This window comes from Nannobrachium achirus (genome assembly GCF_963921795.1).
Source record: "Nannobrachium achirus genome assembly, chromosome: 12".
NCBI lineage: Eukaryota > Metazoa > Chordata > Actinopteri > Myctophiformes > Myctophidae > Nannobrachium > Nannobrachium achirus.
The window spans coordinates 33,502,987-33,517,668 of NC_137832.1; the positions used below are offsets into that span (position 1 = coordinate 33,502,987).

Here is a 14,682-nt window from a genome sequence, read left to right on the forward strand (position 1 = left end):
ATATTTGGGCAAGAATTTAGCCCAATCCAACCACCATTGGCTTATATTCTAAAATGTAAGTTACATATATAAACTAGACCAGGTCAACCTGGTTGTGCCAGACCCCCTGTCTGTCATCATCATTTATGACATCATGCCTTTTGTAGGCATGTCATCATCATGTCATCATCATATATACCCTTTATATAGAAAACCCGGACAGACCGACATTTGCTTATGTAGGCCTACCCATTTCATGGGTCTGGCAAATATTAAAACAAAGCATATTTGAAAAAGATCCATGGAGGTAGTAGGTACGATACTTCCTTAGCCCACTGGCAGTGTGTGCAGCCGTGCACAAGAGATGTGATGCTGATCAGTGCAGCGGTTTGCGAGCCCCAGATAGACACACCTATGTCTAAATGGCTCACCTCCTACAGAGCGACATCATAAAAACAATGTTGGTCATCTTTTTCATCAAAGTTCTTGCTTTTCAGATTTCATGACCACAATGTCCTCATGTAGTCGGTACAATGGGTTTTGTGTGCACGTCATATTACGTCATATGTTGTGGCCACACCCATGATACAACTAACAGAACCACGGCAGGTCATATCACACCTCCGTTGAGAAGTGTTTTATTATTTTACAGTATGAATACTAAGGCAGGAAACCCCATAGCCTCATTTGCCTTATAAATGATGATGATGATTTGCAATTTTGCATATTGATTGACAGGTCAGTGGCTGGTGCCTAAGTAAGCACTTTGAAATGATTTTACAGACTGACTTAAATCCACTCTGCTGCTAGACTCATCGCCTGTCTCTTATGGCCTTGGTTGTCTGTGAGCATGGCCTTTTGTATTTTCAAAGTCAGGGATTACATCATTTATGCTTATGGTATTGATAGAATTGGGGTGACCATGACAACCAAACTGTAATGTAAGCAGACATGGCTGATGTTGATTCAGGTATTGGTCTTTGTCTATCTATGCTGGTTGTTGTTCACTTAAAGGTCATGTGCTGTGGTGGACACATTACATGCCCACTAGTTTTGAAATCTTGTGTCCCTTCTTCCTTCCATTAATCTACACCTGTCTTACCTGCTGGACTAGGTGCCAGAGAGACCAGTGTAGAGTTCTGTGTCCTATTGTATTGGCGTCGGCGACATGAAGTCTCTTTTCCTTTTCAGTTTCCTTATCGGCTGAATAAAGCAGCCAGATGTAATCTATCAATGCCCACTCTATATATATACCCCCTTTATGTGGTTGTATTAATCTATCAATGCCCACTCTATATACTGTATACCCCCTTTATGTTAGGTTATATTAAACAAATGTAAGTATTGTTCAAAGCACTGGTGTGGTTTTAGGAACATGGGAGCAAGGGGAATGTGCATGTCATGTTTTGTCATACTTTTCGCTCCTATAGTCTGTGTATGCTCAACACAAGGCTATGCTTGGAATGCTATTAACAACATGCCTCATCTCTTCAGAGATAGGGACACACCCAAAGAAACAAACAAACAGGCGATCAGCAGCAATCTCAGCCTACCTTACTTGCGGTGTACTGTCTGATGTCTATGTGAATGTGTACTAATGTACAGGTTCGATCTGCCCAGTTATAGGTAAAATAAATGTGAATGGGCCTGTTATAGCGCCACTATGAGGCAGATTAGAAAAATGTAGGGTGGCATTTCATCCTTGGTCTAGTGGTAATGTCCGTGCAAAGTGAGGCATTCTGTTAAAACTGGCCACTCCTGCAAACTTTGGAAGCCAATCAGGATGTAATATGAAGAATCTGACAGATCTGTCTTTATCAAATGACTTCAGAAATAACATTTATGTTTGGACAATCTGTAGGAATAATATATAAAAAAGGTTTTACAAATATCTGGTGACGCTATAACAGGCAGATGTGAAGAATTTTGGGCAGAGGTTCTGCTCTGGCATCCAGGGAGTGTGTATGTTTCACGCCGATCGGTGCTGGAGATTACCTGTATGTGTGGCTCCCCCTGTAATTCCTTGTACATAATATGATGCAAACCTAAAAGCAAAACCAGGGATTGCCATGTCTACTGCAAGCAATCCACTTGATAATGTGAGGGTGGAGACTTAAAGTATCACATGCTTGAGGAAAACACCCTGCCCCTCCTGTTGTAGAGTCAGCAGACTTAAGTGTACACAAGCGTGCGGGTCAAACAGAGGTGTTGTCTTTTAAAAGTCAAACATGGCTATAGACACACAGGGTGCCTGATACTGACCACATGCTCCATGTAAGTTGCGAGGGCAAATCTGACTCCCGCCTTGTTTTGTATGTCCCCCCTCTCCTTCTGTCTTTGGTTTCCTGTTTCTCTGCGGTTTCCTGTGTCTGCATTCTCCTCTCTAATTAAAGCAATAATTGCCAAAAACATAAAAAGACACCAGATTAGGTGCAGATTTGAGAAGAATCATTAAATAGGCTGATAATCCATTTCCTTGTCCTTGAGCACTCTGTTTTGCTGGATAAAGTAACATGGCATATTATTATAGTATGTACAGTACATAAATGTATCTGGACCCAAAACATTTTGTATAGTTTTTGCTCTAAAATTAACTAACTTGCTTCTTCCCTTCTCCTCTCTCTTCCACTGTAGCTAAGCAGCATCAGCAAAGCCATCAATGCTCATGAGACACCTGTGAAGGAGAAGCATGCACGCCGTATCCTTTTGACAAAGCCTACAAGCCCAAAACTAATCATCAGCTACAGTAGTCCATTGTCCATGTTTTGTTTTTTAAAAGTTAAGTTATAAAAGTTTATAAATTGCCCTTTTACATTTTAAGTGGTTAGATGTCTTGTTAGCCCAATATGTTACTGTATGAACTGTGTTTTCTTTTTAATATATTACGTTGATTTTTCTTTTCCTTTTTAAAGACTGTGACCTATAAATAGACCAGAACTAAGCGGCATATAAACAAAACCCTGAAAATTCGAAACAAAAATAAAATATCCAAATACAATATGGATCTGATATCTGAGGCGTCTACACGGCCCACGTCAAAAAGTGTTTATCTTGAGGATCGATCGAGTCTCGGGATCGAGAGAGGTGTGGAAATACAAGGTTGCCATCGGTTGTAGAAATGGGCAGTAGAACTGTTAAAGGTAATGAGAGAAGACACTACTGACTGTTTCATCTGACCACCTTGATTCTAGAATAAGAACAGAGTGAGCTCTCTTTTGTGGCACTCGTCCTTTCCTTTACAATGAGCACAGGAATCATCCTGGGGACACACCGGGAGAAGGGAGCGTACACCTTCTGGTCCTACGCCTTAGGCCTTCCCCTGAACAGCAGTTCCATCCTCAGCTGGAAGTTTTGCCATGTGTTGCACAAAGTCCTGCGGGATGGCCACCATAACGTAAGTGCTGAACCGTCTATTCCAGCCAAATATGTTGTTGTGGTCGTTTGGCGGAAACATTTGATGTCCAAAACCCACAGACAGGCTTGACCACTCTCAACCTGATGTCCCTATTTTGGGCACGTCATTATGCGTGAAAATGTTCAACGATGTTCTGCATTTTAAACATCATTCAGAATGTTTTAAAATGAGTGGATCTTTAATCTTTATGCTTTTGTGTAACACTGTCATAGGAGTATGAGGGTATTCATTAAAAATGCAACTATAGAAATGCAGTACAAGGTTTCTTCTTGGCGTCAGTGATGATGGGACATTCTGAATGGTCCAAAGTGTACTACGTCATTGTTTTGAATGAACATTGATATATAATAGTTCTTGGTACTTTTTTCTGTCACTGTCTGAGTCTTAATTACTAACATCCGATGGAATTAAGGAAAGGATTATGTTGTATTGGATTATTCTAATGGTGCTATTATGAAATTAATTGACACGTTATTTTACTCTAACAGAGTCTACAAGACTGCATGAGACATCACGGTACTCTGATTGAGATCGGAGCACTATGGGTGAGTTTGTGTTTGTGTATGTTTTTTTCCCCCCACTTGCTTCCTGCTTTGCAAAGAGTTAATTTGAATCTGAGAGAGATGAGTTGAGGCAGATCAAATTGGTAGAGACGTATGAGACCTAATGAGAGATTCTTCTTGCTGTTGATATAAAACTCAACTTAATGAATGTTCGTTGTCTCATCTGCTTTCCAGGGCAACCTCCATGACAGATATGGACAGCTGGTTGCTTTATCCACTAAACTCATCTGTACAAAGATGGAATTCCATGTGAAGGTAAGCGCACCCAGTGCCATGTCGGTGGCACCAAAAATATACTGCGATATTGATATGATGAACTTCAACCATGATACCAACAACGTACTTCATTGCAGCATCCCGAAATACGACCCAGCCTGGAGACGACAGACGAGGTCTTGGAGCGCACTGCGGGGAGTGACATCAATAATGTGTGAGTCTCTCTCTTTCTCTACCCTTCAACACCCCCAGCCCCACACACACACACACACACACACACACACACACACACACACCTGACATGCTTTTGAACGCCATTCCAGTCATCATTCACTGTGCTATGAGGGTTTCTTATAAAATGTAATTGTATTCCCACTTTTGGTTTCCTGCTTCAGATTATCATGACAAAAAAAATACACTTTTTAAAGTTCAGCAGTAAAGTCTCAATTGCATTTATCCCACTACATACGGAAATGTTACTCCCAAGTCCTATTTGTAAAATAAAGAGACCACCAACACCACTGTTATCATTTAGCAAGGACTCATCAGCATTGTGCTTGAGTGGAGCGCTTCTCTGACTAACAAGGGTATCAACTTCTCTCCTGCAGGTTCCAGCTCACAGTGGAGGTATTTGATTACCTGGACACAGAGCTGAGGCTGGCAGAGACAGGTAAAAAGGCCCTTCACCTAACTTGCCTCCGCCCCTCCACTCTACCTATCCAAGGATGGGTAATCTGAGCCACATGGCTTGCTGGCATAATTATCTATTTATGTACCAAGGGCCAGTCAAAGAAAGGTTTATTGTGAGACCTTGCTTGTCCTTATATATTTTCTCACATAGTAGTCGTCATTTATAAATGACCAGGGACTCAAGTGACCAACATGGTTTTAACAAATATTCTTATGTTGATTTGGCATGCATTTGTTTTCATCAAAAAGGAAATGCCTGTAATTAGAGGGCATTAAGTTGATTCCCTTTGATTTGGCAGTAATGGAGTGATTCTCCCTGCCCCAGAGGATTTAGGAACAAGACCCCATTCTTAACAGCCATAAACAAACCTTACAACTGAACTATAAACAACTTCTGCCAGCCCTTTTTACTGACTGGGCATGCTGTTTTCTGGAAGTAGACTGCCTTATTTATTCCTTCACACATAATGCACACCCTTGTGGCATAGTAGCGCTGTTTTATAACCACTTGGAGTGGGTGATTCATTGCCTCAGTACAACATTTTGGTCCAGAGGGACTTTGACCAAAGCATACAGTATTTTGGCAGTTCTTAACTATGTAGATACTAATGTGTGTGTGTGTGTGTGTGTGTGTGTGTGTGTGTGTGTGTGTGTGTGTGTGTGTGTGTGTGTGTGTGTGTGTGTGTGTGTGTGTGTGTGTGTGTGTGTGTGTGTGTGTGTGTGATGTTTTCACAGTGATCCGACAGCTGAACACGTCTATTGCCATCTCCACCCTCCAATCAGGCCAGTGTCGCCTGGCCCCTCTGATCCAGGTCATTCAGGACTGTAGCCACCTCTATCACTTCACTGTCAAGCTGCTGTTTAAGCTGCACGCCTGTAAGACCACCTTCTATTTACTGCACAAGATATACTGTATATATTTTTATATCACTCAAGAAAGGCATGGTGATGGTATAATTCAGTATTATGAATATGTATTTCTCTAGGAGTTTCTCATAGTGTCAACAGATAATTAAATGCCATGTTTCGCATTTAGGTCTCCCCGCCGACACTTTGCAAGGACACCGTGATCGTTTCCATGACCAGTTCCACAGGTACATTTTCCAAGGCCTTAGGCTACAAGCGAATGAGGGCAGGCGCCTCAATAGGGAGAGAGTCATTATACCATAGGGAAGCTGCAACATAATCCTGCCTCACCCTGTCACTGCATCACTCCAATCCAATGCAAATGCTCGCTGTACAGCTGCCCATCCCCCACTGTTTGTAGTGTCATTGGGCGTCATTGTCACAGACATTATTTCTCAGCTGGTAAGCAGAGAGAGAAGTTGGCAGTTCGAGGGAGTCAGTGACAACTTGCAATAAACTCATATACAAAGATGTGAAAGCAGAAACAGTAGTCTGTAGTGTTCTTTATTAAGTGAAAACAATTTAACACATATTTTCTTTTCAGTAATAGAAACTTGTGTGATATGACATGTTACTATACTTTGGTACCAATTTGAACCATAACGTCCATATTCTGGGCTTTTCATAATATGTGAACATTTGTCGAAAATAAATCTACAAGCTCACGCATTGTGACACGTGAGCTTGTAGATTTGCTATTTCCAGCAAAGATATTTGATATAGAGGGGGCAAAAGAAAAAGGAGTCCTAGTATAAACTCCTTGGGGATCCCGGTCAACAAAGTATATTGGGTTTAAGTGGTTCTATGTGAAAATGATTGTGATATGAACATATAATATATGAATAATGTATTTCCCCCCTCTTGATCCCACAGCCTTAAGAGCTTCTTCAATAAAGCTAGAGACATGCTGTTCTTCAAGAGGCTCATCCAGATCCCAAAGCTGCCTGATGTAAGTGATGGGAAAGGAGTGGCATGACCCTATACAGGAACACAGCCTTTGTCTTAGATCAGTGGTTCTCAACCTTTTCAGGCCTGCGACCCCCAAAATAACCATATTTTAACTGGGGACCCCCTGCACTGTGACGAGCACTAAGAGTTGAGGCATTACCGGTACATTTTGTATAACACGGTTCTATTGTGAAAATAGCAGATCTACATGCTCACAACGCCTCGCGTTGCGAGCATTTAGATCGGCTATTTTCACAATTTCTGCCTCTAATATTTGACCAATGTTTAATTTGTCCTTTTAGAGGTATTAAAAAGTCCTTAAATTAAGGACTTTTAAAATTAAATTGTCACTAGAAATGTGCATATACCCTCTATCTATACACTTAAACCTTATGTTGGTTTCTTTACTGTTGAGTGAGAAAACAATGTTGCACATTAAGTTAATCATCTGGGGACCCCCCCAAAATAATTTTGGGACCCAGGGGTCCCGACCCACAGGTTGAGAACCACTGAATTAGATTCCCATGGTCTTAACGTAAACTCTGTATCACCGCTGATAGTTTATAGACCTTGTACAGTATATCCAAAACACTAAGCATATGAATAATTAACAAAATGGCTTTTGGTATTTCTAAACCAACTTCATATCACTTAAAATCAGAGTTGTGGTTGTGATCGATATGTTCTTTTGCATCTGTCCTCCTAGTCCCCTCCTAACTTCTTGCATGCAGCCTCGCTGGCCAAGCATGCAAGGCCTGTGGTGGTCATCCCTGATGAAGAGGAACCAGAACAGCAGGATGACGATGATGATGACCCTGAGCCTCTGATCGAGGTCAGCGATGTCACCACATCCAGCGTGCTGGTGCAACAACCGCAGGTACACATATGCATGCACGGCACGCACATTGTCGTGTGCACACACACACACACACACACACACACACACACACACACACACACACACACACACACACACTGATTGCATGCAGTTGCATTTTTGTGTGTTTTATTTTTATTTTTTCTCCTAGGAGACTTTTGACATCTTTGATCAGACCTTCGGACCCGCCAATGGAGGCTTTGATGATAGGTGAGAATATTTGCTGTCCATGGTATCCTTTGAGTGACTATTAAATATAAAAATTGTTTCAGAAATATGCTACAGTTTGTAAGCTTTATGTCCAACGGAGAGAGAGGTATTTGCAACGTCCAAACTAAAATATGGCAGCGCATCTAGTATTCACTCTGGTGCAGTGCCTACTTTATATAACATTTAAACTGATTACGGTATGTTAGAAAATTTGCTTTAAAAACAAATTTTCAAAGCTATAAAGATGCCACCATTTTGTTACAGTGAGATATATATATATGGTTATTTGATTTATTGCCATAAAGTTATTTGGATAGCCTAATGTTACTTACAGTGATCACGTATGCAAATGTTCATGTCAGACTTCAGAATTTTTTGTCAAATGGTCCTACAGGGATCTACAGATTGAGAACCTCAGACGGGACATGGAGCAGTTGAGATCAGAACTGGAGAGGGTCAAAGCAGAGGTATGCAGACATAGATCGGAGACCGAGTCCTAATAACGCAAGTCTTTTCAGGCTTGTTGTCTTTGTCACAGACTTATGATCACAGAGGAAATTATTAAGGTGCAAGTATTTAAGGATATTTTGGTTATATGATGGGAGGATGCAAATAGTGGCTTTGACATGTGGAATGTAGCAAGTAGTCTTAGAATGGGAAATGACGAGGGTGCCCTGTTCTAACTATGTCCCACATTGAATGTGATTCCAACTGTCTTTTGTTGTGCGTCTTCCCTTTTCTGCCCTTTTTACATATCCTCTGGCAGAGTTGTATCAACGTAGGCATTAGAAATTCCAGAAGAAATAATCTTTCAAAAAGAAAAAGGGGAGCAATGTCTATCGTATAATAAGAGGGATCTTGAGGGTGTCGGGACAATACCAATACAAACAAATAAAATAGCATAGATTGGATAATCACAATGTAATTCATTGGTAGGCTAATGATTTCCCTCACCTCTCTTCAGGCTCAGCGCTACATCACCCAGCTCAAATCTCAGATTAACAGCCTGGAGGCGGAGCTGGAAGAACAGCGGGCGCAGAAACAGCGCGCCCTGGTGGAAAATGAGCAGCTCCGCATGGAACTGGAGGCTACGCGTCGTCGCAACGCAGAACACGAGAGCCTTCAGACCACTTTCGTCGAGGCAGACAGTGAGACAGCCACTTAACTGTTACACACACACACACACTCACTCTCACACAGAATGTTCCAAACGCTAACATTGGCATCTCTCCACTGCAGAAAAAGCCCAGGCCACTGAGCAGCGTTACAATAAGCTGAAGGAGAAACACACAGAGCTGGTGGCCAGTCATGCAGAGTTACTCAGGAAGGTACAGACCACTAATCAATCCAGACCCATTAATTAATTCCGATGTCAACACCTCACTGTGTAATTTGTGTGTGGGAGGTAATGGTTGAGTGTGTTAATGTCCTGACAGAGTGCAGACACTGTAAAGATGCTGTCAGCGACACAGCAGACCCACGAGGAGGTGGAGAGAACCAAGCTGCAGCTGTCCTTTGAGGTGGATCGGATCAAACAGGAAGCTGACATGAAGGTTGGTCATGGGTGATTTTTGCCTTTGCCTCCCAAACCCTATAGCTTGAAAATGTGTGTTCTCCGGATGACACTGCAGTGTTTGTCTTCATGACAGCTGGAGGAGCAGAAGTTTGAGATAGAGAGGATGAGGCGGGAGCTCGAGGAGAGACTGGCAGAAGTGACGCGCATCAAGGCAACCCTGCAGAACACAGAGAAGGTGTGTGTGTGTGTGTGTGTGTGTGTGTGTTTAGATATGGGTAATTTAAGGTTTGTCAAGGTAACGCTAGGGTGACCAGACGTCCCAGTTTTCAAGCTGCGTGTCCCGGTGTCCCGACAAATATCTCTAAAACACTAATATGTCCCGGTTTTCAACATTCACTACAAAATTGTCCCTGTTTTCGCCAGAATTAAAATAATAGTAGCCGTTTTCAGTGGTTGCATAGACGTTTATCATGTTCTTTTCATGAAAACATGCTCACCTAACCAATCAGAAAACATGAACAAATTCATTGTGTGTCTGAATTCAACGCTGAGGCTGTTTGTCAATCACTCACTGCCTGTATGCAACCCTGCGTGTATGTGCGCGTGCGCGAACGTTAGAGAATGGGCATGGGCAACAGTGGTTTGTGTCCCGGTTTGAGCGGCTGAAAATATGGTCACCCTAGGTAACTTATTCTACGAGGCAAAATAGTTCAAATTGCAGGAGTTTCCTTCTGTGGTTCTGGACTTTGAGGCCTTTGGCACCTTTTTGCTTCAAGAGGTAAATTAATCCCCCGGTCAGTATTCTGGTCCGTCTTTCCTGTGTTTCTCATTCCTCATCTGCCCTCCTCTGTCCTTTTGTCTCAGAGCGGGGAGCAGATGAACAGTTCGATGACTGCTCTGCAGGCAGAGAAAGAGCGTCTGATGCGCTCTGTGAGCGAGAAGGAGGCGGAGCTGTCGTCACTGCGCCAGGCTGCGCAGTTGCAGCAGTCATCACTTCAGCAAGAGAGAGAAAGGAGCAGCAAGGAGCTGGGAGACCTGAATGGCAAACTGCAGGAGAAGGTCAGTCAGGACAAAACGGAGCAGCTGGGTGTTGTGAATAACAGTCATGTTTTCCATCCACTACACTTCTGATTTGACTTCAGCAGCGTTTCACCTCTGTCGTCTACCCCGAAACACTTTGGCAGTATGCTCCTAGGTTTATATCGCTACTCTTCAGGCCAGTAGAACTGCTTTTTCGCCCATAGGGGGGAAAAAAATCTACATTAAGTGCATTCATTATTTCTGGGAGAAATGTTGAAAGAAATAAATGCCCCTACAAATTCACAGGAAACAGAGTATAGGATTAAAGGAACGGACTCATTTACATAGACAGATTTGTAAATCTCCCAACTTGACCCACTTGCAATCTGTAATCAATGCAAATAAACGTAGGTGTAGTAGGTCAGGACACATGCATGCTTTGTTTTAAACGCTTTGTTTAAAATAAACTGAGCTCTCAACAGCATGGCACAATACATGAGATGCAGCAATGCTTGAATTGGAATAAAAACGATGCCGGTAACAGTTGGCGGAGCTAAAGGATTGCTCAATATTTTGTCAATCCGTTAGGCCTGCAGTATGTCATCTTTCACTCTTCCATATGACAATAAATGGCAATAAAAACGTTTTTTTTTGTAGAGCAAAAAGATCATCATACTGCTTTTCTTAATATATAACGTATTTGCCACCGCAGGAAGTCTATTATTCCATTTGTGGCTAACTTGGCACTTCTACGTTGACTTAGTTTGGACCACAAACCTATATAATATGGACATAGTGAACGTAAATATGCAGTCATAATGAAATTAATTTAAAATGTTAGCGATACGCTTAGGATTATTGCTTACATATTCTGATGTATAGCACAACTTGTCTAAAAGGTTAACAGAAGCAACTACTGGTCCATTCATTAACGACGGCACAGGTTGCATCGGATCTATGTGGATCTCTGTAATTCTTTTGTTCTCAACCTTTGTACCATGTCTCTGTCCTGTGTCTGATTGTGTGTGTGTTTGTCTGTGTGTCTTTATACTGTAGATGAGTCGCGAAGAGCAGCTGAAGCAGAAGCTGCTGGAGGAACAGTTCGTGTTGTTACAGGGAACAATTACAGAGGCTGAGAACATCATCCAAGATGCTGTGGCCAAGCTAGACGACCCCCTCCATATACGCTGTACCAGCTCCCCAGGTTGGACACCAACAATTACACTACCATTAACTGTTCATAATCATTAGATAGTGCTTATAGTGCTTATAGAGCAATATGATAAAAAGTCTGTAGTGTTTTTACAGTTAATGATTTAGACCAGGAAAACAGTAGAAAGCCCAGAAAGCTGTGCACCCTTGAGTGCAGGTCTCCGGCAGGCCGGGTTGGCAACTCTAACCACCTCGAAACTTTAGAAGTCAATCAGAAGTCGGAATGGAATATGAAAAATACATCTTGATCACATGACTCTAGAGTAGTAGTATTTTTTTTAATGTATATATTTTTCTGACTTTTTCTGCCTTTGTTGATAGAATACAGCAGACTGATAGGAAATGGGGAGAGAGAGATTGACACGCAGAAAAGGTTTTCGTGATCAGGATTCAAACAAGTTGTCGCTGTCAGGCATTAGCAGCCTAGGTGCCCAGACTGCTATGTCAGCCGTCTGGGCTTCAAAAAGGGTGTTTTGAAGAAAACGTCCCGAAAAGATAGTGGCCTGCTGGGATTGTGTGCACATTTTCAGGCTGATCCGTCCAGCACTGCCCGAAATTAGCTGTTCACACATGGACAGACACGTGGACGGACAGGGGCAAAAACTTAATTTCTGGCCTATCCGGCCTGGTTAAGATGAAAATGGTATATAGAATGAGAATAGATGTGGATTCTATTAAATATAGCGTATACAAAATAAATAAATACATTACAGGTAAGTATGAGTTAGACGATGAAACAATCTAACTCTTGTTTGTTCTAAAGCTAAGAGGTTTGAATTGCCGTTTTGTACTGAAGGTATAATTCCTTCATGGCTTTCTTTTTTCACTCTCACTTGTAAACACAGATTACCTCATTAGTCGGGCAGAGGCCACATTGGGCTCCATTGACAAAGTGCAAAGGGGGCATGCAGCCTATCTTCAAAACATGGGAGGTAAGTGTATCCATAGAGCTTATTTATTACTGACCATATAGCAGTTGTCTATAGTTGTGATTGTGACACATTCTCGCTTTGTTTCCCTCTCTGTGTTCTTGTCACCAGATGCTGGAGGACTGCTTCGGGGTCTAACCCAGTTCTCCCACTTAGCTGCTGATACAATCATCAATGGCAGTGCCACTGCACACATGGCACCCACTGATCATGCAGATCGTAAGGCATAGCTCTCACAGCTTTAAATTAGTTGTGTGTGTGTGTGTGTGTGTGTGTGTGTGTGTGTGTGTGTGTGTGTGTGTGTGTGTGTGTGTGTGTGTGTGTGTGTGTGTGTGTGTGTGTGTGTGTGTGTGTGTGTGTGTGTGTGTGTGTGTGTGTGTGTGCGCGCACGTGCTCTGTGTATAACCGTAATGTGTATATTTAACATCAACATGTATGGGAAAATGTTTTCATTTCAATTGTATTCCAAATGACATGGTGGAGTAAAGGTTGTGTACATATTATGAAGACTGTAGCTGATAATTGTTCATCTACACCCCCTGCAGGACTGACTGAGAACTGCAGAGGATGTGCCACTCAGAGTCTGCAGTTCTTAAAAGACCTAAAAGCAAAGGCCACACTCCAGAGTGCAGACCCAGCCTCCATTCGCATAATTGTCCAAAAGATCCTTCACTTGGGCCAGGTAAGTGACTGGGGCTGCAATCTTTCCTGCAAACAGAATTCACCAGAAATGTCAACATTTGGTTTTACTCTGCTTTGAGGTAATGTTAAATATACATTTCTTGGTGCAGAATTCTCTCATCCTTTTGAGGTAATGTTAAATATACTTTTCTTGATGCAGAATTCTCTCATCCTTTTTTAAAATGTTATTATCTAGGAACTGCGGCCAAAGGGCATGGATGTGCGGCAGGATGAGCTAGGAGACATGGTGGATAAGGAGATGTCGGCAACATCAGCAGCTATTGAGGAAGCAGTCCGTAGAATTGATGTAAGTGTTATAACAAGTAATATATAGTACCCAGTCCTATAATGTTATATGGTATATCCGGTGTATCTGATGATTCTTGTGTGGTTCTTTGTCCAGGAAATGATGAATCAGGCACGAAAGGACACGTCAGGGATTAAACTGGAGGTCAATGAGAGGTTGGTTCTTTATAGATCTACATTGTCTCTAGCAAGCTATTCAATAGGGATGTAACTGTTAATTATCGATGCAAACGTGTGTGAATTAAAATGGGTGAATTGAAAAATGGATCGCAACACTCTTTTAAAATATTGATTATGCAGAGTACCTAATCGAGTTTTGAGTTTGATCTTTCACTGCCTGCACTCCCTGTTCTCAGTACTACCCTGCACTCCCTGTTCTCAGTACTACTACTGTTTACTAGATGTTTCGAATCTGGTGGAGCAGTATGTCTGCCTGTGGACTAGGAGGGAGTCCTGTATTCAGCTCAAACTATGCTGTTTTTCTTTTAGGACGTTTCTTACAGCAAGACCAAAGTTTAGTTTGAAAGGGCCTAATGGGAATGGCAGTTATAACAGATTTCTGTAATGACCATGTAGCAATCACTATAATCAGTATACATTAACATTAAGTCTTGACTCTCTAACATTTCTTTGTTTCTCTACATGAATACTGTTCTGTTGACACAATATATAATGATTTGTTAAACTGCATTACATTTTTCTCTGTTACAGAATCCTCAACAGTTGCACGGAACTGATGAAGGTAGGTTGTTTAGTATACAGTTATAGGCATATATACTGTATGCATAAAAGGAATTTCCCCTTTAATGAACATGCTTCTTTTTTTGCCCTAATATATTGCAATCCTTTGTTCCTCAGGCCATCCACATGCTGGTCCTGGCATCTACAGACCTGCAGAAGGAGATTGTTGAGGGTTCGAGGGTGAGTTCACACTGTTCTAATATTGTTTTCAAAGCCAGCAGTTCACACTAGATTGTGTGATCAGATTTCTTCTTGGCAAATTCATATTGGATGTCTCTGCTATAGCGCTCCACAGGGACTAACTTTTCTCACCACCTCTCCAGGGGGCAGCCACCATGAAAGAATTCTACGCCAGGAATTCCCGTTGGACTGAGGGACTCATCTCTGCCTCCAAGGCTGTGGGATGGGGAGCCACACAGATGGTGTAAGTTCTGAACCATAGGCTGTTTTAATATTCACTAATCAGAGTGTAG

General features: G+C 42.0%; 1 protein-coding gene across 1 annotated transcript in view; it reads left to right on the top strand.

Moving 5' to 3' along the window:
* The window catches only part of hip1rb (huntingtin interacting protein 1 related b), a 36,454-nt gene that overhangs the window by 17,758 nt on the left and 4,014 nt on the right, over window positions 1-14,682 (top strand). Inside the window, exons 2-27 of the mRNA XM_080739299.1 lie at window positions 2,614-2,677; window positions 3,231-3,373; window positions 3,883-3,939; window positions 4,132-4,212; window positions 4,311-4,387; window positions 4,782-4,843; window positions 5,599-5,739; window positions 5,900-5,957; window positions 6,643-6,718; window positions 7,424-7,594; window positions 7,746-7,804; window positions 8,199-8,271; window positions 8,769-8,952; window positions 9,044-9,132; window positions 9,241-9,357; window positions 9,454-9,555; window positions 10,185-10,379; window positions 11,397-11,544; window positions 12,398-12,484; window positions 12,593-12,700; window positions 13,027-13,163; window positions 13,359-13,469; window positions 13,566-13,624; window positions 14,180-14,210; window positions 14,327-14,389; window positions 14,533-14,633. Coding sequence (XP_080595425.1) covers window positions 2,614-2,677; window positions 3,231-3,373; window positions 3,883-3,939; window positions 4,132-4,212; window positions 4,311-4,387; window positions 4,782-4,843; window positions 5,599-5,739; window positions 5,900-5,957; window positions 6,643-6,718; window positions 7,424-7,594; window positions 7,746-7,804; window positions 8,199-8,271; window positions 8,769-8,952; window positions 9,044-9,132; window positions 9,241-9,357; window positions 9,454-9,555; window positions 10,185-10,379; window positions 11,397-11,544; window positions 12,398-12,484; window positions 12,593-12,700; window positions 13,027-13,163; window positions 13,359-13,469; window positions 13,566-13,624; window positions 14,180-14,210; window positions 14,327-14,389; window positions 14,533-14,633 — 2,594 coding nt within the window. The remainder of the gene's footprint in view (window positions 1-2,613; window positions 2,678-3,230; window positions 3,374-3,882; window positions 3,940-4,131; window positions 4,213-4,310; window positions 4,388-4,781; window positions 4,844-5,598; window positions 5,740-5,899; window positions 5,958-6,642; window positions 6,719-7,423; window positions 7,595-7,745; window positions 7,805-8,198; window positions 8,272-8,768; window positions 8,953-9,043; window positions 9,133-9,240; window positions 9,358-9,453; window positions 9,556-10,184; window positions 10,380-11,396; window positions 11,545-12,397; window positions 12,485-12,592; window positions 12,701-13,026; window positions 13,164-13,358; window positions 13,470-13,565; window positions 13,625-14,179; window positions 14,211-14,326; window positions 14,390-14,532; window positions 14,634-14,682) is intronic.